Genomic DNA, 24,281 nt, shown 5'->3' with positions numbered 1-24,281 from the left:
TATGCTCACATACCTACATGTACTCTTTTACTCTCTCTTTACTCTCTTACTTGTTTCAGTCATTTGACTGCGGCCATGCTGGAGCACCGCCTTTAGTCGAGCAACTCGACCCCGGGACTTATCCTTTGTAAGCCCAGTACTTATTCTATCGGTCTCTTTTGCCGAACCGCTAAGTGACAGGGACATAAACACACCAGCATCGGTTGTCAAGCAATGCTAGGGGGACAAACACAGACACACAACCACACACACATACACATACATATATATATATACATATATACACGACGGGCTTCTTTCAGTTTCCGTCTACCAAATCCACTCACAAGGCTTTGGTTGGCCCAAGGTTATAGTAGAAGACACTTGCTCAAGGTGCCACGCAGTGGGATTGAACCCGGAACCATGTGGTTGGTAAACAAGCTACTTACCACACAGCCACTCCTGTGCCTATATGTATGTATATATGTTTACATGCATGTATGTACAGTCGTCCTCAAAATTATTCATACCTTTGTTAATTTTTATGTTTTATTTTTGTGATGAATGTATTTTGCCAAGTTTGTTTATGAGTTATATGTGACCAACAAGTGAAAGAAGAACAATACACAATTCAAGAAATTCTTCATTTCAGGGGTATTTTATTCATGGATTTTCAAAAAAGTGCCATGTTCAAAATTGTTCATACCCTAGGTTTACCGAGTCCAATATCTTTCTTTAATATTCAATAGCATAGCCTTTGTTTTTTTGTGACTGCTTCTAGATGATTCTTGTACATGTCCACAAGCTTCCTGCTTGAATGTGATTTACCTCAGCCTGATCTTAGGCCATACTGTATGTGTTGTTCTTGTGTGGACCTATTAATAGAAACATTCCAACCATGACTATACCGTTGATAAGATTATCATTTTGGTGTGTATCTATGTGAGTTTGGTGTTTTGGGGATCAAGTGTGATACTTTTCTAATGCCAACTGCTTCACTGAGTGTATTAAGTGCTTTATCATACCATGGCAGAATTTTAACTCAGAACGTAAAGACAGACAAAATACCTATTTTTTTATTACCCACAAGGGGCTAAACAGAGGGGACAAACAAGGACAGACATAGGTATTAAGTCGATTACATCGACCCCAGTGCATAACTGGTACATATTGGTACTTATTTAATCGACCCTGAAAGGATGAAAGGCAAAGTCTCTCGTGGGATGTTGGCCCACTCTGCCTTGGCAAAAGCCTCGAGCTGGGTCAGGTTGGTTGGTTTCCTCACTCTGGTCTTTAAGTCTCGCCACAAGTTCTCGGTCAGATTCAGGTCAGGACTCTGACTTGGTCATTCTAGGACATTGACATAATTGACCTTGAACCATTTCTTCACTACCTTGGCAGTATGTTTCAGATCATTGTCCTGCTAGTACTTCAAGTTGTGGCAAGTTGGAGGTTCCCAGCAGATTCCTTCACATTTTTATTAAGGATCCTGATGATCTTCCTTTCTCATAATTCCTTGGACCTTGACAAAGTTCCCTTTGCCTCTGGAAGCAAAGTATCCCCATAGCATTATGTTTCCACCAAGGTTATAATACTAGTATATATATAAAAGAGGAAGGCGGCGAGCTGGCAGAAACGTTAGCACGCCGGGCGAAATGCTGAGCGGTATTTCATCTGTCGTTATGTTCTGAGTTCAAATTCTGTCGAGGTCGACTTTGCCTTTCATCCTTTCAGGGTCAAAGTACCAGTTTCACACTGGGGTCGATGTAATCGACTTAATCCCTTTGTCTGTCCTTGTTTGTCCCCTCTATGTTTAGCCCTTTGTGGGTAGTAAAGAAATATATTTATAAAAGAGGTGAGGACCAAAATCCTTCAAAGGGATGTCAAACATCCAAGTCCGCCAATACAGTCCAAGTAAAGAATATATATAAAAATATATATTCAGTATTTGCAAAAAGAGTAAATGAAGGATAAGGAAAGGAAAAAAATTGAAACTGTAGATGAACTTTAATTCAATTCAAATTCAAGTTGGTACAGAACCAATATACATTCTAAAAATTGTTTTGGAGTCTAATTAATTCCAAAGACAAAGATCAAAATCTCTTCATGAAATACAATTTAGATTCCTCATCAGGAATTACATTCTGGTATGAAAGATTACGACCAACAAAAATATACAAAGACCTTTCATAGCCCAGATGTGAAAAATTAATGAAGGATAACAAGAACGCCACACATTCAAAACTAGAAATATATATATATCATCATCATCATCATCATCATCATCGTTTAACGTCCGTTTTCTGCGCTAGCACGGGTTGGACGGTTCGACCGGGGTCTGGGGAGCCAGGGGCTGCTCCAGGCTCCAGTCTGATCTGGCAGTGTTTCTACAGCTGGATGCCCTTCCTAACGCCAACCACTCTGCGAGTGTAGTGGGTGCTTTTTACATGCCACCTGCACATATATATATATATATATAAATGTCCTTATTTAAACTTAGTAATATGGGAAAATCAAACGAAAATAAAAACAAATCTTTTGTTTACAAAATTGATTTTTACAAGCAAAACAGTAGAACAGCTAGAGAGAGAGAGAGAGAGAGAGAGAGAGAGAGTAGTATCAGTGAAGGGAGAGGAGAGAAAAAAGTAATACAGTGAAGGAGAGAAACAACTGTAAGAAAGCTTGAGGCTTTTGCCAAGTCAGAGTGGGCCAACATCCCACAGGAAACATGCAGGAAACTTGTGGACACGTACAAGAATCATCTAGAAGCAATCACAAAAAACAAAAGCTATGCTATTGAAACAGCTGTAAGACTATTTCATTATAAATGTCCTGAAAACTCCTTACAGCCTTGGATTTGTTATCTCATTCTGTCCAATATGTATATATATATGGCTAATAGGTTAAATGAGACATACTTGTCCTCACGGCCGAAACAGCTGTCAGATATGATGTAATTGTATTTTATATTTCTATTTCCATGTCTAGTTATATTTACAATATATTATGTATAATGTCTTTGCTGTTATGTAATGGTGTAATAAAGTATTGATTGGGTATTATCTGATGATTGATGATTGATTTAAGTATGTTTCTCCATTTTCTCATTTTGTATATATATATATATGAAATACAAAATGGGACAAGAACACAAAACATCTGGACAACTAAGTGATACAAAAAGGGACTACAAAACATCCAGATAGACGATACAAAAAAACAAGGACGTTTCATTCGAAGCTTTTTATCCTCAGTCAAGAACCGGATCATCCTCGCAGTTTCGGCTGATTAATCTTGACATATATAACTGGCTTCTTTGAGTTTCCATCTACCAAATCCTCTCTCAAGACTCTTGTCCAGGGTGCTACACAGTGCGACTGAACCTGAAACCACGCAGTCATGTAACAAAACTTCTTACCACCGCACAGCCATGCCTGCACCTATACACACACATACACACACATCTAAATACATATATATGCATGCATGTATCATCATCATCATCATCATCATACATCTGTCTTCCATGCATTGTTGGATGGTTTGACAGGAGCCAGCCAAGACTACACCATGCTGTGTCTATTTTGATAATGAAAATGATGATATTGATACTATATATAATAATAATAATAATAATAATGAAATTATTGTATACAGTGCTCAGGTGCACCACAACTTGTCAGAAAGTGCATATAAAGTACATGCAGTAGTGTAGAAATGTCTGGAAAGTGAACATGCTTGTGTGTGTATGGAGGGGAGAAAATCAAGTGTAGTGTTGGCGAATCTCGGGAAGCATGGAAGTCTTGAAGGATGCAGTGCTCCGACAACTAACAACCGATGTCGGCAGTTTGTTCCATGCTTCAGCAACTCTCAGCGTGAAAAAATGTTTCCTGAAGTCATGGGAGCTGTGCTGTTTTCTTACTTTGTAAATATAGTGTATGTGTGTGTGTGTGTGTAATTATATATATACATACACACACATGTATGTCTTTAGTTAAGAGAATGCTATCATACCAAGTGACCAGAATGTGGTAACAGGCAGACAGAAGTGGCGGAGAGAGGTAGGTGAAGTGACCTAAGCACAATGGGTCCAATGTGGCTGTGTACACATAGGCAACAGGAATGGCTCAGAGAGATGGAGGGATGGGGAGAGGTATAGAGTAGGTACAGTGTCATGTTACTGCTATGAATATTTGCAGAGCAGAAGAGATCCACTTCACAGCCAGTTTCAGATATACTGGGGTATAGTGCAGTGAAACCTGAGAAGCGGAAGGAGTGGTTGAGAGATGGATGAAGGAATGCATTCTTTGACAAAGGGTTGACAAATAATAAAAGCTTGGGGGAAGAAAGCAATGTATGGTAAATAGGAGAGAGGAGCACTGCCATACTTAGTCAGACTATTAGTATAGTGCAGAAAGAATTGATAAGGAGGAAGTGATAGAGAGATGAGTAATAAGTATGGGTGAAACAATTAACTATTTGGGCATATAGCATAATGGTTAAGAGCATGGGCTACCAACCCCAAGATTCCAAGTTCAATTACAGGCAGTGCCTTAAATAAATAAATAAATAAATAATAATAATAATAATGACTTGTTAATAGAAATTGAAAAAATGTGGCATCTCAAGGCGACTACAGTACCAGTGATTGTAGGATCTCTAGAAATGATAAAAAAAAGGTACTGAACCTATTTGAAAATGATACCAGGCTTACCATCCCTACAGGAAGTGCAAAAAATCGTGTTAACTGGAACGGTTCATGTACTGAGAAGAGCATTATCGCTGTGAAAACAACATCCATTCATGAATTTATTTATTTATTAATTTTTAAATACATATTTTATCTGAATTTGCATGTGTAATCTGGGAATGCATACAATGAGCTTCTCTGCCCTAGGTGTACGGAAAACACTCGGTGAGAAACAGAAGAAAATTTGAAGAAAGGAAAAACATAAAAATAATAATTATAATAATAATGATAATGATAATAATAATAATGATAGCATCAGCAAAAAATACCTTAGGAATAAGAACCCAGGGTTGGGTTCAAAATTCTACCAGGACACCTGATGAAGGCTGGAGAGTAAATCAGCTGAAACGTTGTGGTAACAACAAACAAGATATCCGTCCAATGTAGATAATGTAAATAATTCATTGTTTGTTGAATAGTAGACTAGTAATAAAGGCTTTGATGGGAAAATGCTGTGTATGGCAAACAGATCAGATGATCAAGAAAGCAAGGATGGAAAAGTGTAATGTAGCAAACAGGAGAAACACTACCATCATTTACCATGCCAACAACAATGTACGGTGTGATGGATAAGTGACAGATGTGTAACAGGAGCATGGGTGCATGGGGCAAGAGCGATTAAAGGCTTGGGTGGAAAAGGACATGGGTAACAGTGGTATGAATGATAGACACAGGTGAGATAGAAAGGTGTGAAAGGAGGGACAACAGATACAGGTGAGGGTGATATGAGTGTTGTGGGGGTGAGATACTTGCAGAGAGATCAATGATGTTGATTAGGCTGTAGGTGGACATGCTTATGTGTATACAGGTACATACATATGCCTTATGATACATACCTGTATATATATTTGTATAACAGTATGTGTATAGGCGTAGGAGTGGCTGTGTGTTAAGTAGCTTGCTTACGAACCACATGGTTCCGGGTTCAGTCCCACTGCGTGGCACCTTGGGCAAGTGTCTTCTACTATAGCCTCGGGCCAACCAAAGCCTTGTGAGTGGATTTGGTAGATGGAAACTGAAAGAAGCCCGTCGTATATATGTATATATATATATATATATATGCGTGTGTGCATGTATGTTTGTGTGTCTGTGTTTATCCCCCTAGCATTGCTTGACAACCGATGCTGGTGTGCTTACGTCCCCATCACTTAGCGGTTCGGCAAAAGAGACTGATAGAATAAGTACTAGGCTTACAAAGAATAAGTCCTGGGGTCGATTTGCTCGACGAAAAGGTGTTGCTCCAGCATGGCCACAGTCAAATGACTGAAACAAGTAAAAGAGTAAAAGAGTATACACGCGCATGAAAATGCATTGTTTAGTGGTTAGAGCATTTGGCTTATGATCATAATGTCATGAGTTCAATTCCCAGTGATGCAATGTGCCCTTGAGAAAAACACTTTATTTCACGCTGCTCCAGTCCACTCAACAAGGCCAGGAATTTTGGAGGGGGTGCTATTTGATTACATCGACCCCAATACTCAACTGGTACTTAATTTATCAACCCCTGAAAAGATGAAAGGCAAAGTCAACCTTGGCAGAATTTGATCCCAGACCATAAAGACGGATGAAATGTCACTAAGTATTTTACCTGGCATGCTAATGATTCTACCAGCTCATCGCTTTATCCTACACAACATATTACCTGTGAGCAAGGTCCTGTGTCATCTCCTTTGAGAGGTATACCAGTCAGATCTGTGATACTGAGGAAGACTTGCAAAGCAGATGTAAAACGATGGTGATATCTAATGTACAAGACGGGGAAAATTTATGACAAACAATGACTCCGGGATTTGATTCTGCTGTAAACCATAGGGCTGTGCTGTGTGATAAGAAGTTTGCTTGCAAACCTCACGGTTCCAGTTTCAGTCCCATTGCATGGCACTTTGACCAAGTGGTTCCCACTATGGAGTCAGGCCGAACAAGGCCTTGTGAATGGATTTGGTCAACAGAAACTGATAGAAGCCTGTTGTTTGTACATGTGTATATTCATATGTGTGTGTCTTTGTCCTCTGCCACTGCTTGACAAAATCGGCTTTGGTGTGTTTATGTACCCATAACTTAGCAGTATGGCAAAAGAGACTGATAGAATAAGTATCAGGATTTAAAAGATACAAGTACTGGGATGAATTAGTTTGTCTAAAATTCTTCAAGGTGGTTCCCCAGCATGGCTGCAGCCCAACAAAGAGATGGGTAAAAGAGTAAAGATATATATATATTGTTTTTTTTAATTATTTATGTGCCCTTTTCATGCCTAGCCAGGCTCATACATATATATATATATATATATATATATATATATATATATATATACATATATATATATATACATATATATCTCAACAATTGAGGGTAAAATTAATTAATTAATCAATTCACCAAGTGTTCAGTATGTAAAAGGACCATTTAAGGCGAATTCAAAATATTACATTATATAATTAGGGCTTAGTAAAATAAATTACTTTGCCACATACTGAACTTAGTAGAAATAGCAGCCAAAAAAAATTTTCTTAGCATTTCTACTACTTAAAGAAAATTCTCTCAGATAATGTTTACTCCAGACAGCTCACGAAGGTTTGGAGGTAAATACAGAAAAATATCACAAGTACATAGATCGTTTGAGTACGTCAACGTTTCAAGATTAGCCAAATAAAATCAGCATTTCTTTCGTCAGCTCAAAATTTCTTAATTTGGATTTGGAAACACTAAAAAGAAGGAACTTTACCTATCAGCGAACTTGTCGCTTCAGATGAACCACTCCAACTAACAGTGTCAACAAATTCAAAATGCGCAGGCGTAAATCTCTGCACTCCCCATTCCACCCACGTGGTCTATCTAGCAAACATTATATTTTAACCGCGAGAACCGAGGCAGTATGACCGAGAGAAATAAATTATAATATCAACAATTGAGGGTAAAATTAATTAATTAATCAATTTCACCAAGTGTTCAGTATGTAAAAGGACCATTTAAGGCGAAATCAAAATATTACATTATATAATTAGGGCTTAGTAAAATAAATTACTTTGCCACATACTGAACTTAGTAGAAATAGCAGCCAAAAAAAAAATTGAATTTGTTGACACTGTTAGTTGGAGTGGTTCATCTGAAGCAACAAGTTCGCTGATAGGTAAAGTTCCTTCTTTTTAGTGTTTCCAAATCCAAATTAAGAAATTTTGAGCTGACGAAAGAAATGCTGATTTTATTTGGCTAATCTTGAAACGTTGACGTACTCAAACGATCTATGTACTTGTGATATTTTTCTGTATTTACCTCCAAACCTTCGTGAGCTGTCTGGAGTAAACATTATCTGAGAGAAATTTTCTTTAAGTAGTAGAAATGCTAAGAAAATTTTTTTTGGCTGCTATTTCTACTAAGTTCAGCATGTGGCAAAGTAATTTATTTTACTAAGCCCTAATAATAAATATATACACCTATAATATATATATATATATATATATATATATATATATATATATATATATATATATATATATATATATGCATATATATATATATATATATATATATATATATATATATATATATATGCATATATATATATATATATCTATACACATATATATGCATATATATATATATATATATATATATATATATATATATATATATATATATAAAATAGAAACACCAAGTGTTTCATATGTAAACACCATTTAACAAATCAAAAATTAATTATATAATAGGGCTTTAAAATAATACTTACATACTGAACTTAGTAGAAATGCCAAAAAATAAATTGAAGTTACACTGTAATAAAATATATATATATATAGAAATATTAGAAAAAAATTATTCAAAATGAATATAATACATCTAGAAATTACATATAATAGAGAAGTTAAATTAAATAACATAAAAATGGATATTATAATACAAAAATAATATATGTATATATAGATTGTATATAATATATATATATATATATATATATAATAATATATATACTTAGGTGCAGGCATGGCTGTGTCGTGGGAATCTTGCTTCCTAACCACATGGTTTTGGGTTCAGTTTTCTCTAATTTATATATTTTTTGATTTTTTTTTTTTTGATTTTTCCAGTTTCAGCTAATGAGCTGTGGCCATGCTGGGGCACCGCCATTTTCAATATATATATATTTATAAAAATTTTCCATTTCTTGCAGCTCCATCTTCACCACCATCAACAACAGATGGCAATTATTTTGATATGAAGTGTTCTAATACCAGCAGAAGGTGTCTCAGTGTGTTCTGGCAGGTAATATACATGTTTCCTTTTGTATTCTAATGTATTTATATATTTATGCTGTTTAACCCTCGGTCAAACCTAGTTGGACTGAACTACGTTCAAAGCCATTCAAATCATGGCAATAATCACATGTGGTTAAGAAGCTTCGCAACCACATGGTCTTGGGTTTTAATTCTTCATCGATAGCCCCAGGATAACCAATGACTTTTGAGTGTATCTAGTTGATGGAAACTATGAGGAAGCCTGTCATGTGTGTGCCTGTTTGTGTCTATCTCTATATATGCATCTGTGTGTTTGTGTGTGTATGTGTGTCTTTGTGGGGTTTTCTACCACCACATGACAATGGAAGATGGTTTGTTTGTATTCTCATAATTTAGCAATTCAGCAAAAAAAGCCAAAAGAATAAGCACCTGACATAAAAATGTGTTCTGTGGTCAATTTCTTCAAAGAAACCCTTCATGGTGGTGCTGCAGCATGGTCGCACTTCAGTGACTGAAACAAGTGAAAGAATAAAAGGAGCTTCTCTTTGCAGCAGGCATTTGCGGCTGCTTTATCTAATATCCCCTTCCCTTTTTGAGTGCTATTCAAGGGTCATAAAAAGGCACAACACAATTGCTGTGGGGAGCAGTATATCCAATATTTTGGATACGCTGCTCCCCACAGCAATTCTACAGCAGTGCTTCAGGGTCAAGAAAAGAGGATGGAAAAGAAAGGCAGTAGAGTGCTGCATTCTCTATGTTTCAGCAACTGGCTGCAACTGATGAGGAACACAAAACAATGTGAACGTGTATATGTAGACAGGCAGACAACAACCAGTTTCTTTGGATTTTGTTTTATTTCTTAATTAAGAGGATTTTTTTTACTGTTTCTTGCTAATCACACTTGTTCTTGAGCTTTTAATGTTTATTAGTCAATTATATAACCGGTTAACCAATTGACTAATTGATTTGTCTGTTAACCATTCAATCAACCATCCAGTTAGCTAGGGTTATCAAGGCCCCTTGTCATCATTTGCAACCTCATTAGTGCTGTACCTGCTCTACTCAAGGTCTGCTTCAGGTATGTTGCCTTGTTAACAGCTTCTTTATTCATATTTATATGAACGTGAATGAGAATCTATATGAGCAAGAGGGAGAGCAAGGAGAGACAAAGCAAGAGAGGTGGTATGTGTTTGTGTGGCTGATTGATTGATTGATTGACCAGACAATTAATCAAACAATCAATTACTTAAATGGTTAACTAATTGACTAATTATCCTTTCTTCTATAGGCACAAAGCCGAGGATCTTTTGACCTACAGATTTAAAAAATAATTTTTTGTAACTAAACACTATCAAACTTCGGACACTGGTAGAATGCGTCATATAAAACATGTTTTACTCTTAGCATTTTTGAGAAAAACTTATATTTACGAAGTTATTTCACATTAAATTAGTCTTATTTCGGTAATTTCAACCAATCAATGACATGTATTCAGCTGAATAAAATTACTGCCGTTGTTTGTCAACAAGAACTATCAGCAGTGTATTTTTCGTTTGTCACTGTTATTTTCAAAAACCTTTATTTTTGTGGTTACTGTTAACTTTATTATTTTTATTATTGTCAATTTTGCCTTTCATCCTTTCGGGGTCAGTGAAATAAGTCATGCTAATGTGTTACTATTATGATTTTTATGAAAATTATCAATAACGGGCTTAGGCATGGCTGTGTGGTAAGAAGCTTGCTTCCCAATCACATGACTCCAGGTTCAGTCCCACTGCATGACACCTTGGGCAAGTATCTTCTAGTATAGCCTCAGGCTGACTAAAGCCTTGTGAGTGGATTTGGTAGATGACAACTGAAAGAAGTCCGTTGTATATATATATGTATATATATCTTTATATATATGTGTATATATATATATATATATATATATATATATATATATATATATATATATATATATAATATATATATATATATATAATATTAATTCGAGACAAAACCACTATTTTGCAAAACAAACAAGGAAAGACTTAATCAATAGGGTAATGTACAAGCGTCAGGAAAAGAACAGTGCATGAGTCATGACATACACATATGTGTATGAGTATGGAAGGGGGACAATCAGGTGTAGTTTCGGCGGATTTCGGAAAGCATGAGGGCCTTAAAGGATGCAGTGTCATGGCAGTCAACAACTGTCGCAGGCAGTTTGTTCCATGCTTCAGCAACTCTTGATTAAGTTTTGTCTCGAATTAATATTATATAATATTTTACTATAAAATTGGATTTAATCCTAAATCTGATTTTTCCCTGTAAATTTGGATTTATTCCCTAATATTTATTATATATATATATATATATATATATATATCTTATAAGCAAGGGCTAAAGAAGATTATTCTAAAGCCAATAATTTTCTAAAGGTTAGTTGCCCGATTTCAGTTCAATTTTCCTGTAACAAGTGGATTATAAGTGGATAATCAGTATATTGGCTTAGAATAATCTTCTTTAGCCCTTGCTTATAAGATGTTTTATATTTCAACCGTAAAGGTTTTTTTAATATACTGCCACGCTTCTTGATGGAATTCTTTTCTGTAGAGAAAGTGACTTCATCCTATATTGTTAGTATATATATATATATATATATATATATATAATATACATATACATGTGTGTGTGTATGTCTTTGTTGTGTTTACATCTACATAACTTAGTGGTTCAGCAAAAGAGACTGATAGAATAAGTACTAGACTTACAAAGAATAAGTCCTAGAGTTGATTTCTTTGACTAATAACTTTTAACCCTTTCAATACCAACCCAGCTGAAACCGCCTCTAGCTCTGTAGTATCAACGTCTTGTTTTCATAAGTTTTGAATTAAAATCTTCTTCTAAACCTTAGTCACAATTTATATTCCTAACACTAGCTTAATGATAACTAAGTTATATTACTAAATTCTTTGTTATAATAATAATAATAAAACATTGTGTACAGTTCTCAGGTGCACTACAACTCATCTAAAGTGTATGTATAGTACATAGGGTAATGTACAAGTGTCAGGAAAAGAACAGTGCATGAGTCATGACATACACATATGTGTATGAGTATGGAAGGGGGACAATTAGGTGTAGTTTCGGCGGATTTCGGAAAGCATGAGGGCTTTAAAGGATGCAGTGTCATGGCAGTCAACAACTGACGCAGGCAGTTTGTTCCATGCTTCAGCAACTATGAGCGTGAAAAAATGTTTCCGAAAGTCATGGGAGCTGTGCTGTTTTCTGACTTTGTAGGCATGTCCATGTGTGTTGGACACATGGAGATCAAAAAGGTGTTCAGTGTTGTTAAAATTAATTGAAAGAAACACAGAGCATCTCAAAATAAATAGGGTAGCAAAAGGATTAAGATGGTGCTCCAACATGGCCACAGTTAAATGACTGAAGTCAAATGATAAAGAATAACAGAATTAAAAAAAAAAACATATTGACTATTTGTTAATGTTTGTCTTTTTCACAGAGTTTACCTGTGGAATTCAGGAATGATATTCTAACAGGATACTGTGTCCAATACATTGATGGAAGTTCAACTAATAACACTAAACAATGCCTGGATTCAAACAATTTAATAGTTGACTCTTTATATAAAGAGTTTCAAGATCTTCCAAGGAACGAAGCACTTACATTTTCCATTGTGGCAGTAACCGAAAGTAAAAGAATGTCGCAACCTGCATTTATACAAGTGAAAAACACAGGTAATTACACCTTCCAGTTTTATTTTGATTCAGAAGACTTTTAGAATCATTTGATTAGTTTTAAAATGTCCAAATGATAACTACCAAGGCATTCACTATTCTCTTCTGTTAAGGCGGTAAGCTGGCAGAAACGTTAGCACGCCGGGCGAAATGCGTAGCCGTATTTCGTCTGCCATTACATTCTGGGTTCAAATTCCGCCGAGGTCGACTTTGCCTTTCATCCTTTCAGGGTCGATAAATTAAGTACCAGTTACGCACTGGGGTCGATGTAATTGACTTAATCCGTTTGTCTGTCCTTGTTTGTCCCCTCTGTGTTTAGCCCCTTGTGGGTAGTAAAGAAATATATTCTCTTCTGTTGATTCATTTTATGTTGATAAATGTCCATAAACTGTTTACTCTTACTCTCTTACTTGTTTCAGTCATGTTACTGTGGCCATGCTGGAGCACCGCCTTTAGTCGAGCAAATCAACCCCAGGACGTATTCTTTGTAAGCCTAGTACTTATTCTATCGGTCTCTTTTGCCGAACAGCTAAGTTACGGGGACGTAAACACACCAGCATCAGTTGTCAAGCGATGTTGGGGTGACAAACACAGACACACAAATATATACACACACATACATATATACGATGGGTTTCTTTCAGTTTCCGTCTACCAAATCCACTCACAAGTCTTTGGTCTGTCCGAGGCTTTTGTAGAAGACACTTGCCCAAAGTGCCACGCAGTGGGACTGAACCTGGAACCATGTGGCTGGTAAGCAAGCTACTTACCACACAGCCATCATCATCTTCATCATCATCATCATCATATAATGTCCACTGTCCATGCTGGCATGGGTTGGACGGTTTGACCAGGGCTAGTAATCTGGAAGGCTGCACCAGATTCCAGTCTGATTTGGCAGGTTTCTGTGGATGGATGCCCTTCCTAACACCAACCACTCTGAGAGTGTAATGGGTGCTTTTACGTGCCACCAGTATGGGTGCCAATTGTGAAACACCGGTATTTGCCATGGCTATAATTTCACTTGGCTTGATGGATCTTCCCAAACACGGCATATTGCCAAACATCTATTGAAGTTACCTCGTACTCTTCATCATCATCATCATCATCATTTAGCATCCGCTTTCCATGCTAGCATAGGTTGGACGGTTCAACTGGGGTCTGTGAAGCCAGAAGGCTGCATCAGGCCCAGTGTTTCTATGGCTGGATGCCCTTCCTAACGCCAACCACTCCGTGATTGTAGTGGGTGCTTTTTACGTGCCACCTGCACAGGTGCCGCTATTCTGTTTTAAACCCAATTCAACACAAGTATCGCTCTCATTTTTATTATTTCTCCTTTACTCTTTTACTTGTTTCAGTCATTTGACTGCGGCCATGCTGGAGTACCGCCTTTATTCGGGCAAATCGACCCCAGGACTTCTTTTTTGTAAGCCCAGTACTTATTCTATCGGTCTCTTTTGCCGAACCGCTAAGTGACGAGGAAGTAAACACACCAGCATCGGTTGTCAAGCAATGCTAGGGGGACAAACACAGACACACAAACATATACACACACACACACACATATATATATATATATACATATATACAACAGGCTTCTTTCAGTTTCTGTCTACCAAATCCACTCACAAGGTATTGGTCGGCCTGGGGCTATAGTAGAAGACACTTGCCCAAGATGCCATGCAGTGGGACTGAACCCGGAACCATGTGGTTGGTTAGCAAGCTACTTACCACACTGCCATAATCTTCCTATTTTTAGCTATTAATCCTTCTATTGTCGTTTTTGATTATTTATATTCATACATTTACAAATAAAACAATTCAGAATTTTTTTTCCCCATCTTTGAATCCTATATTTTAATGTGGTCGTCATCGTCATTATCATCACATCATCATCATTTAATGTCAGTTTTCCAAGCCAGCATGGGTTGGACAGTTTAAGGCAACGAGCTGGCAGAAACGTTAGCACTCCGGGCGAAATGCATAGCCGTATTTCCCCTGCCGTTACGTCCTGAGTTCAAATTCCACCGAGGTAGACTTTGCCTTTCATCCTTTCGGGGTCGATAAATTAAGTACCAGTTACGCACTGGAGTCGATGAAATCAGCTTTATCCGTTTGTCTATCCTTGTTTGTCCCCTCTATGTTTAGCCCCATGTGGGTAATAAATAAACAGTTTAATAGGAGCTGGCCACCTGAAGGGCTGTCTGGGCTCTATGTCTGTCTTGGCATGGTTTTTACAGCTGAATGCCCTTCCTAATGTCAACCACTTTACAGAGCGTACTGGGTGCTTTTATGTGGCACCAGCACTGGGTATCTATATATATAAAAGTGAGGTTGTGTGGTGTCTGTCTCCTACGATTTAGATTCCTAACTACTCCCACATTTTGCGGTGCAGTTTAACCAAAAGCGGGTATCTTATAGTCGTGATTCATATCGAGCCCTTCTGGGTATTAGCGCACGTCTACGATGAGTGTATGATTTAAAAAAAAATTTGCCATCATTTTTTCCCATTTTTAATGCATTTTTGGCATATATAAGGGAAGTAACTCTCTAAAAATGTATTATTAAATCTCAGAATGTAGAAACCTACAGTAACACCCTCCTTTGTGGTTAGCCATATTGAGATGGCTATTATACTTTACATCTCTAAAAATGCTTGTATAGTTATTTCCCTTACAAACCCGAGCAACGCCAGGCGATACTGCTAGTATGCTATAAACTAAATCATCTCATTTAAATCTTATTAGTATCTTAAGACAGACCAGACATCCACGAATATATTTAATGACGATGAATACACTTTAAATTAATCTTATAAACTCATTTAACAATAATTACTACCCTTCATTAATTATAAATAATTGTTACTCTATGATTAGGTTTGGTTTTTCTTTCCTTAATCCTTTAATCTCATATCCATACAATATCTTCCTACAGTTTCAACTCCTGGCTTCTGTGCCGGTGGCACATAAAAAGCACCATCCAAATGTGGCCGATACCAGCACCGCTCAACTGGCTTCTGTGCCAGTGGCACATAAAAAGCACCATCCGAACGTGGCCGATGCCAGCGCCGCCTTGGCTGGCTTCCGTGCCGGTGGCACGTTAAAAGCACCAACCGATTGTGGCCGATGCCAGGCTCCCCTAGCACCTGTGCCGGTGGCACGTAAAAAGCACCCACTACACTCGCGGAGTGGTTGGAATTAGGAAGGGCATCCAGCTGTAGAAACCCTGCCAGATCAGACCAGAGCCTGGTGCAGCCCCTGGCTTCCCAGACCCCGGCCGAACCGTCCATCCTGTGCTAGCGCGGAAAACGGACGTTAAACGATGATGATGATGATGATGTCTTTCTCTCGTTGACCCAAATTAAATAACATTCATTGATCTTTTTACATAAAATGAAATCTCCATAACTCATGTTTTTTTTACTCAATATTTCATTCTCTGCTCCATGTCTTCTTATCTCCTCTATTCTGTCTCAGAATATTCAGCCTTAAAATACAATGTTTTTGCTGTGGTTTTTAATATTTTTTTTATTGTCGGAACAGATTAAATGTCTGAAATATTGATATTTCATATAGTCAAGTGTAATATTCTGAAAATCATCAAGCAATTAAAGTACTCCTTTTAATTAATTCATAATCATATATATATTTCTTTACTACCCACAAGGGGCTAAACATAGAGTGGACAAACAAGGATAGACAAATGGATTAAGTCGATTACATTGACCCCAGTGCATAACTGGTACTTAATTTATCGACCCCGAAAGGATGAAAGGCAAAGTTAACCTCGGCGGAATTTGAACCCAGAAAGTAACGGCAGACGAAATACGGCTACGCATGTCGGCCGGCGTGCTAACGTTTCTGCCAATACGCCGCATTCATAATCATGTATAGATTGAGCAAGGTCGTTGCCAGTGCTGCTAGACTGGCTCCTGTGCAGGTAGCACATAAAAAGCACCATTTGAGCATGGCCGTTGCCAGTACTGCCTGACTAACCCTTGTCCTGGTGGCACGTAAAAGCACCCACTACACTCTCAGAGTGGTTGGCATTAGGAAGGGCATCCAGCTGTAGAAACTCTGCCAGATCAGATTGGAGTTTGGTGCAGCCATCAGGTTCGCCAGACCTCAGTCTAATCGTCCAGCCCATGCTAGCATGGAAAGCAGACGTTAAACGATGATGAACTTCATGCACATGCATGCAAAAGTGAGATAATGTAAAACAGCTTTTAAACAATCAGATTTTGTTTTTTTTTCCCCTTTTTTCTAGCCCCAAGGAAGCCTACAGCAGTTTATGTGATGAGAATAAGTACTGAAATATACAACGTAACTTGGACTATTGAACAACCTCAGGAAAGTGTTAATGTAACTGTGTTTTGGTGCCAGAATAAGATAATTGCCTCTTCCGAAATAGAATGCAAAGTAAGTAAATTCTATAAGCATGCGCAAATTCATCATCGCCATCATCATCATCATCATCATCATCATTTAACCCTTTAGTGTTTAAACCGGCCACATCCGGCCCAATATATTATACATGTTTTATATTCAAACTGGCGATATCCAGCCTCTCACACCTAATCTACAGTGACATTCTAAAAATAAACATTCACATCATTGAAACCTCAAAGCTATAAGATAATGCATGATTAATTCAAAACAATTTGAGTGAAAAAGTATTACATTTAACAGAATAATCTGAACACTAAAGGGTTAACGTCTGTTTTCTATGCTGGCATGAGTTGGACGGTTTGACAGGAGCTGACGAGGCAGAAGATTGCACCACGTTTCACTGTCTGTTTTGGCCCTGGTTTTTACTGCTGGATGCCCTTCTTAACACCAATCTCTCCACAGATTGGACTGAGTGCTTTTTACATGGCACCTGCACAGGTGAGGTCAGTTTTGTCATGTTTTTTTTTCTTTTTTTTTTTACAGTTGAATGCCCTTCCAAATGCTAACCACTTTACAGTGTGGGCTGGAAGTTTTTTTACATGGTGTGCATGAAGATTGTAACTAAAAAAAAAAAAAAAGGAAAAAACTGAACAGGACAATTATAAAAAAAGTAAAAAAAAAAAAAATTTTGATTGATATTTAAATAAAATAATAATGTGATAAATAAATAAATAAATAAATAAAAACACCCAAAAGATAGAGAAAGAGAAATAGTAAAAGAAAAGAAACCATGGTAAGATAGAGAATATGTATGTATGTATGTATGCATGCATGCATGTATGTATGTATATATGCATGTATGTATGTATTTATGTATGTATGTATGTATGTATGTATGTATGTATGTATGTATGTATGTATGTATGCATGTATGCATGCATGCATGTATGAATGTATGTATGTATGCATGTATGTATGTATGCATGTATGTATGTATGATGTATGTATGTATGAATGTATTATTCATGTATGTATGTATGTATTATGCATGTATGTATGTATGTATGTAGGTATGTATGTATGTATGTATGTATGCATGTATGCATGCATGCATGTATGTATGTATGTATTATGCATGTATGTATGTATGTATGTATGTATGTATGTATGCATGCATGTATGAATGTATTATTCATGTATGTATGTATGTATTATGCATGTATGTATGTATGTATGCATGTATGTATGCTGCATGCATGTATGTATGTGCATGGCATGTATGTAGTATGTATGTATGTATGCATGTATGTATGCATGCATGTATGTATGTATGCATTTATGTATGTATGCATGTATGTATGTATGAATGTATGCATGTATGTAGCATGTATGTATCTATGTATATGTATGTAGTATGTATGATGTATGCATGATGTATGTATGTATGTATGTATGTATGTATGCATGTATGTATCTGTTGTATGTATGTATGTATGTATGCATGTATGTATGTATGAATGTAGGTATGTATGTATGCATGTATGTATGCATGTATGTATCATGTATGTATGTATGTATGTATATATGCATGTATGTATGCATGCATGTATGTATGTATGTATGCATGTATGTATGTATGTATGTATGTATCTATGTATGTATGTATGTATGTATGTATGTATGTATGTATGCATGTATGTATGCATGTATGTATCTATGTATGTATGTATGTATGTATGCATGTATGCATGCATGCATGTATGTATGTATATATGCATGTATGTATGTATATATGCATGTATGTATGTATGTATGTATGCATGTATGTATGTATGTATGTATGCATGCATGTATGTATGTATTTTGCATGTATGTATATGTATGTATTATTGTCTCCTTGTGAAGGCGCATGGCTCAGTGGTTAGAGTGTAGAGCTTACGATCGTGAGGTTGTGAGTTCGATTCCCGAACTGGGCTGTGAGTTGTGTTCTTGAGCAAGACACTTTACTTCACGTTGCTCCAGTTAATTCAGCTGTAGAAATGAGTTTCGACATCACTGGTGCCAAGCTGTATAGGCTTTTGCCTTTCCCTTGGATAACATCAGTGGTGTGGAGAGGAGAGGCTGGTATGCATGGGCGACTGCTACCCTTCCACAAATAATCTTGCCCTGACTTGCACCTTGGAGGGTAACTTTCTAGGTGCAGTCTCATGGTCATTCATGATAGAAGGGGGTCTCCTATCCTATTGTCTCCTCATCTTGACTCCATGGCACTGTTGTAAACAAGTGTCAGCATCATGAAAGTGGTATCCTTTGTTTCCAATCTTCCATGGGCGACTGATGGCCTTTCACAAATAATCTTGCCCTGACTTGCGCCTCGGAGGGTAACTTTCTAGGTGCAGTCCCATGGTCATTCATGACTGAAGGGGGTCTCCTATCCTATTGTCTCCTTATCTTGACTTCATGGCACTGTTGTAAACAAGTGTCACTGGAAAATATTAACTTGCTTGGAAACAGGTGAAGGTTGGTGACAGGAAGGGCGTCCAGCCATAGAAAAATCTGTCTCAACAAGTTCCATCCAACCTGTGTAACCATGGAAAAGGGGACATTAAAATCAGGATGAGGATCTATTTTCAAGATGGAATGATAAAATCTGAAGGAGATTTAGTTGTCATTTCTCAAAGGCTGAAGCTTTTTTGTTTTGCCATGGCCACCCCCCAGAATCTACAAGCACACAGAGACAGACTGAACAGTGGAGCATGTTTGGCATGTTTGGACTTTCAGACTGCGTCTTGTATGGGTCATCAGTCTATTTTGAAATGTCTAATATGCGTCTCAATTAAGTGGAGACTTGCTATAACTGGAACGAAAGATCAGTGAATCTAGGTCAAACCTCTTTGTATGAACAACTATCTTGTGTTCCCTAGGAGTGCTGGAACAAAGCCGACTTAGTTGGAGGGTAGTGGGGTGGCATGGGGGGGGAGGTTATACAACAGCAATACAATATCAATGACCATAAATGATACATATAAAAAAAAACAAAGGGAATATTCATATTTAAGCAAGACAAAGAACAACAGAAGCATCAGTACCAGCAGATACTTATGTGGTCAAACAGGAAAATTAAAAGTTTATCCACCATTTGCAAATGCATATATGGTTCTTTATTACCCACAAGGGGCTAAACATAGAGGGGACAAACAAGGACAGACAAACGGATTAAGTCGATTACATCGACCCCAGTGCATAACTGGTACTTAATTTATCGACCCTGAAAGGATAAAAGGCAAAGTCGACCTCAGCGGATTTGAACTCAGAACGTCAAGACAAACGAAATACAGCTACGCATTTCGCCCTACGTGCTAACGATTCTGCCAGCTTGCCGCCTATTTGCAAATGAATATAATCTGGTTGGTTAGGGTGGCAAGCTGGCAGAATTGTTAACATGTTAGGCAAAATGCTTTGTGGTATTTCATCCATCTTTATGTTCCGAGTTAAAATTCCGCTGAGGTTGACTTTGCCTTTCATCTGTTCAGGGGTGATAAAATAGGTACCAGTGAATTATAAGTCAATTATATCAACTAAGGTTGATATAATCGACTAATTCCCTGAAATTGGTGGCCTTATTTCAAAACTTGAAACCATGGAAGCAAAGTCTAGATTCAAAGGGCCTTAGAGTTAACCTAGAAAAAAACCAAAATCTTTGTAAGTAGGAAGGCAGACATATTACAAATCTCTTCAGGTAGATGGCCCTGCTTGATCTGTAGAACAGGTGCAGGTAGAAACTCCATAAAATGCACCTGGTGTAAGTTTTGGACACATAAAAGGTGCAGTAATATAAGAGGAAGGTTAACAGGAAAACTAGCTTTTGTATGTGGAAGATACACAGGGACAATAAACATTGAAAATGTGCAGAAAATAGACTCCATCAACTGCTAAGGGGAGCAAACTAGAAGTTGTAGATAGCTTCCATTATCTAGGTGACCAAGTTAGTAGTGGAGGTGGATGCTCCGAGAGGGTAGCTGCGGGAATAAGATTAAGCTTGAAGTTCAGAGAGCTCCCACTCCTGCTGGCAACAAAGGGCCTCTATCTCAGAGTGAAAGGTAGATTGTTTGATGCTTGTGTGTGAAAATCTGTGCTACATGGTAGTGAAACATGGGTTGTGACAACTGAGGACATGCGTAGGCTTGAAAGAAATGAAGCCAGTATTCTTCGCTGGACAGAATGTAAGCATCTTGAGAGAAAAGTTAGGTATAAGAGGCATCAGATGTGGTGTGCTAGAGAGACGACTGTGCTTGTATAGTCATGTGATGCATATGGACAAGGACAGCTGTGTAAAGAAGTGCCGATCTAACTGTGGAGGGAACCTGTGGTAGAGGTAGACCCAGGAAGACATGGGATGAGGTGTTGAAGCATGATCTTTGAATTTTGAGCCTCACAGAGGCAATGACTAGTGACCGAGACCTTTGGCAATGTGCTGTGCCTGAGAGGGCTCATCAAGTGAAATCATAGTCGTAGTAACTGGCAACTGCGCTGGTAGCACATAAAGAACACCTTTCAAGCATTGACCTCTTGGAGGCCAAGTGGATAAGTTCCTTTCAAGTGTTGGACCTCACAGAGCCAAAGTGGCTGTGTTCCTTTCATGTGTTGGGCCTCACAGAGGCAATGACCAAGACTTTTGGCTTTATGTCATGCTTGAGAAGAAGACCCATCAAGCCAAGCAAAATTACAGTCATGGCAGATACTAGTGTCTCACAAATGGCAGCCATGCCGGTGACACGTAAAAGCACCCATTACACTTTTGTAGTGGTTAGCATTAGGAAGGGCATCCAGCTGTAGAAAACCATGCCAAATCAGACTGGAGTCTGGGGCAGCCTTCCATGTGCCATCCTGGTCAACCCATTCCCGCATGAACAATGGAAGTTCAATGATGATGATGATGATGTTTGAAATATAGATTAATATGAAATTTTAATGGAAGGTTTTAATTAACATAATTCTAAAACAGGAAGTTTGTGTTAGAATAATGGGCAGCATCAGATGTGTTCATATCAAATGAGTTGTGTGTGTGTGTGTGTGTGTGAACGATGGGTTTCCAGACAATACCTATCTTCCATATTCACTTACCTGGTGTTGGTCAGCTCAGGTCTATAGTAGAAGACACTTGCCCAAAGTGCCGTGTAGTGGGATTGAACTAAAACCCACTTGGTTGTAAAGTGAGATTCTGAATCGCACAGCCATGCCTGTACCTTCATGATTGACACCAAAAAGAAAGAAAAAAGATTCTTTGAGAGCTGTGCCCCAGCATATCTACAGCCCATAAAAATAAAAGAAGATATATATACGCAGGAGTGGCTGTGTGGTAAGTAGCTTGCTTACCAACTACATGGTTCCAGGTTCAGTCCCACTGCGTGGCACCTTGGGCAAGTGTCTTCTACTATAGCCTCAGGCCGACCAATGCCTTGTGAGTGGATTTGGTAGACGGAAACTGAAAGAAGCCCGTCGTATATATGTATATATATATGTATGTGTGTGTGTGTGTTTGTCCCCCTAGCATTGCTTGACAACCGATGCTGGTGTGTTTATGTCCCAGTAACTTTGCGGTTCGGCAAAAGAGACCGATAGAATAAGTACTGGGCTTACAAAGAATAAGTCCCGGGGTCGATTTGCTCGACTAAAGGCGGTGCTCCAGCATGGCCGCAGTCAAATGACTGAAACAAGTAAAAGAGTAAAGAGTATACGTTTATTCAAACATATTTGTACAATTAATTTTTCTTGATTGCTTCTAGGACCATGTCAAATGGAAAACACTTGTGAATGAAAGTTATCTGTTGGTAAATTACAGAGCAGAACAAAGTCCTGTTTTTGCTGCATACGTTAGCACAGAAAACGGAAGCAGTTCTTTAATGAACGCTGAATGTATATTTACACCTGGAAAACGTAAATTTAATTTATCTCAATTTATTATTATCACTAGTGTGTGTCCCATTGTTTTATACCCAGAATAAATAATATGAAGTCTCTGATAGAGTTCGTGGTGGCCCTCAGCATCTGCTTACCGAAGTCATTGTTTTTTACCTTGGAATGGTGTACATCTCTTGTTATGCTGCTGCTGTATTGAAGATGGTTTTTGTGAAATTATATGTTCTTGGTAGATGAGAAATTGTTCAACCATAAAATGACTTTTTCGATATCAGTGTCTGTACAATACTGGAAAAAGGATATGTATTTGTGAAGGGAACCTACTTTTCATTGACAACTGTGATTGTCACGCGCCAATGACGGGTCAATACCCAGAAACTCGAGTCCATGTGTAGCATAAGTTGAAGACGGGAAGGATGGCTTCCCTTTGCAAATGCTGATAGGTCACAGAAAGTGTGTCTATAGCCAGCTGGAGGAGGTGTCCTCCTGGGGCTACAAACTACAGTAGCATCCACCCTTAGGGGTTAGCCATGTTTAAATGGCAAATATACGTCACAATCCTACACCTGTTTTCCTGAAACTATGGAATGGAAGAAACTGAGGTGGATAGATATTACCTGAGTCTAAGTTGTTGGTGCATTGTGCAAGAGAGATTGATACACAGATAGATAGACAGAAAGATAGATAGATAGACAGATAGAGAGGGAGAGAGAGAGAGAGAGAGCTGGCTGACTGGCTGGTTGGTTGGCTGGCTAGATAGATGCATACACACACACACACACATACACACACACACTGATAAACAGATAAATATATGCATAAATATAGGTGCAGGAGTGGCTGTGTGGTAAGTAGCTTGCTAACCAACCACATGGTTCCGGGTTCAGTCCCACTGCGTGGCATCTTGGGCAAGTGTCTTCTGCTATAGCCCCGGGCCGACCAAAGCCTTGTGAGTGGATTTGGTAGACGGAAACTGAAAGAAGCCGGTCGTATATATGTATATATATATATGTGTGTGTGTGTGTATATGTTTGTGTGTCTGTGTTTGTCCCCCTAGCATTGCTTGACAACTGATGCTGGTGTGTTTACGTCCCCGTAGCTTAGCGGTTCGGCAAAAGAGACCGATAGAATAAGTACTGGGCTTACAAAAAGAATAAAGTCCCCGGGTCGATTTGCTCGACTAAAAGGCGGTGCTCCAGCATGGCCGCAGTCAAATGACTGAAACAAGTAAAAGAGTAAAAGAGAGTAAAGAGAGCATACAACATGCTCCATG

At 38.0% G+C, this 24,281-nt stretch overlaps 1 protein-coding gene across 3 annotated transcripts in view; it reads left to right on the top strand.

Moving 5' to 3' along the window:
- The window catches only part of LOC115222231, a 127,615-nt gene that overhangs the window by 76,618 nt on the left and 26,716 nt on the right, over window positions 1-24,281 (top strand). For all 3 annotated transcript variants that reach the window (XM_036511136.1, XM_029792391.2, XM_036511137.1), the window contains 4 exons: window positions 8,892-8,983; window positions 12,464-12,698; window positions 16,968-17,119; window positions 22,876-23,026. In XM_036511136.1, coding sequence (XP_036367029.1) covers window positions 8,892-8,983; window positions 12,464-12,698; window positions 16,968-17,119; window positions 22,876-23,026 — 630 coding nt within the window. The remainder of the gene's footprint in view (window positions 1-8,891; window positions 8,984-12,463; window positions 12,699-16,967; window positions 17,120-22,875; window positions 23,027-24,281) is intronic.

The sequence above is a fragment of the Octopus sinensis genome, linkage group LG19 (assembly GCF_006345805.1).
Source record: "Octopus sinensis linkage group LG19, ASM634580v1, whole genome shotgun sequence".
In the NCBI taxonomy this organism is placed as follows: Eukaryota; Metazoa; Mollusca; class Cephalopoda; order Octopoda; family Octopodidae; genus Octopus; species Octopus sinensis.
This window is presented reverse-complemented; position numbering and strand designations above follow the sequence as displayed.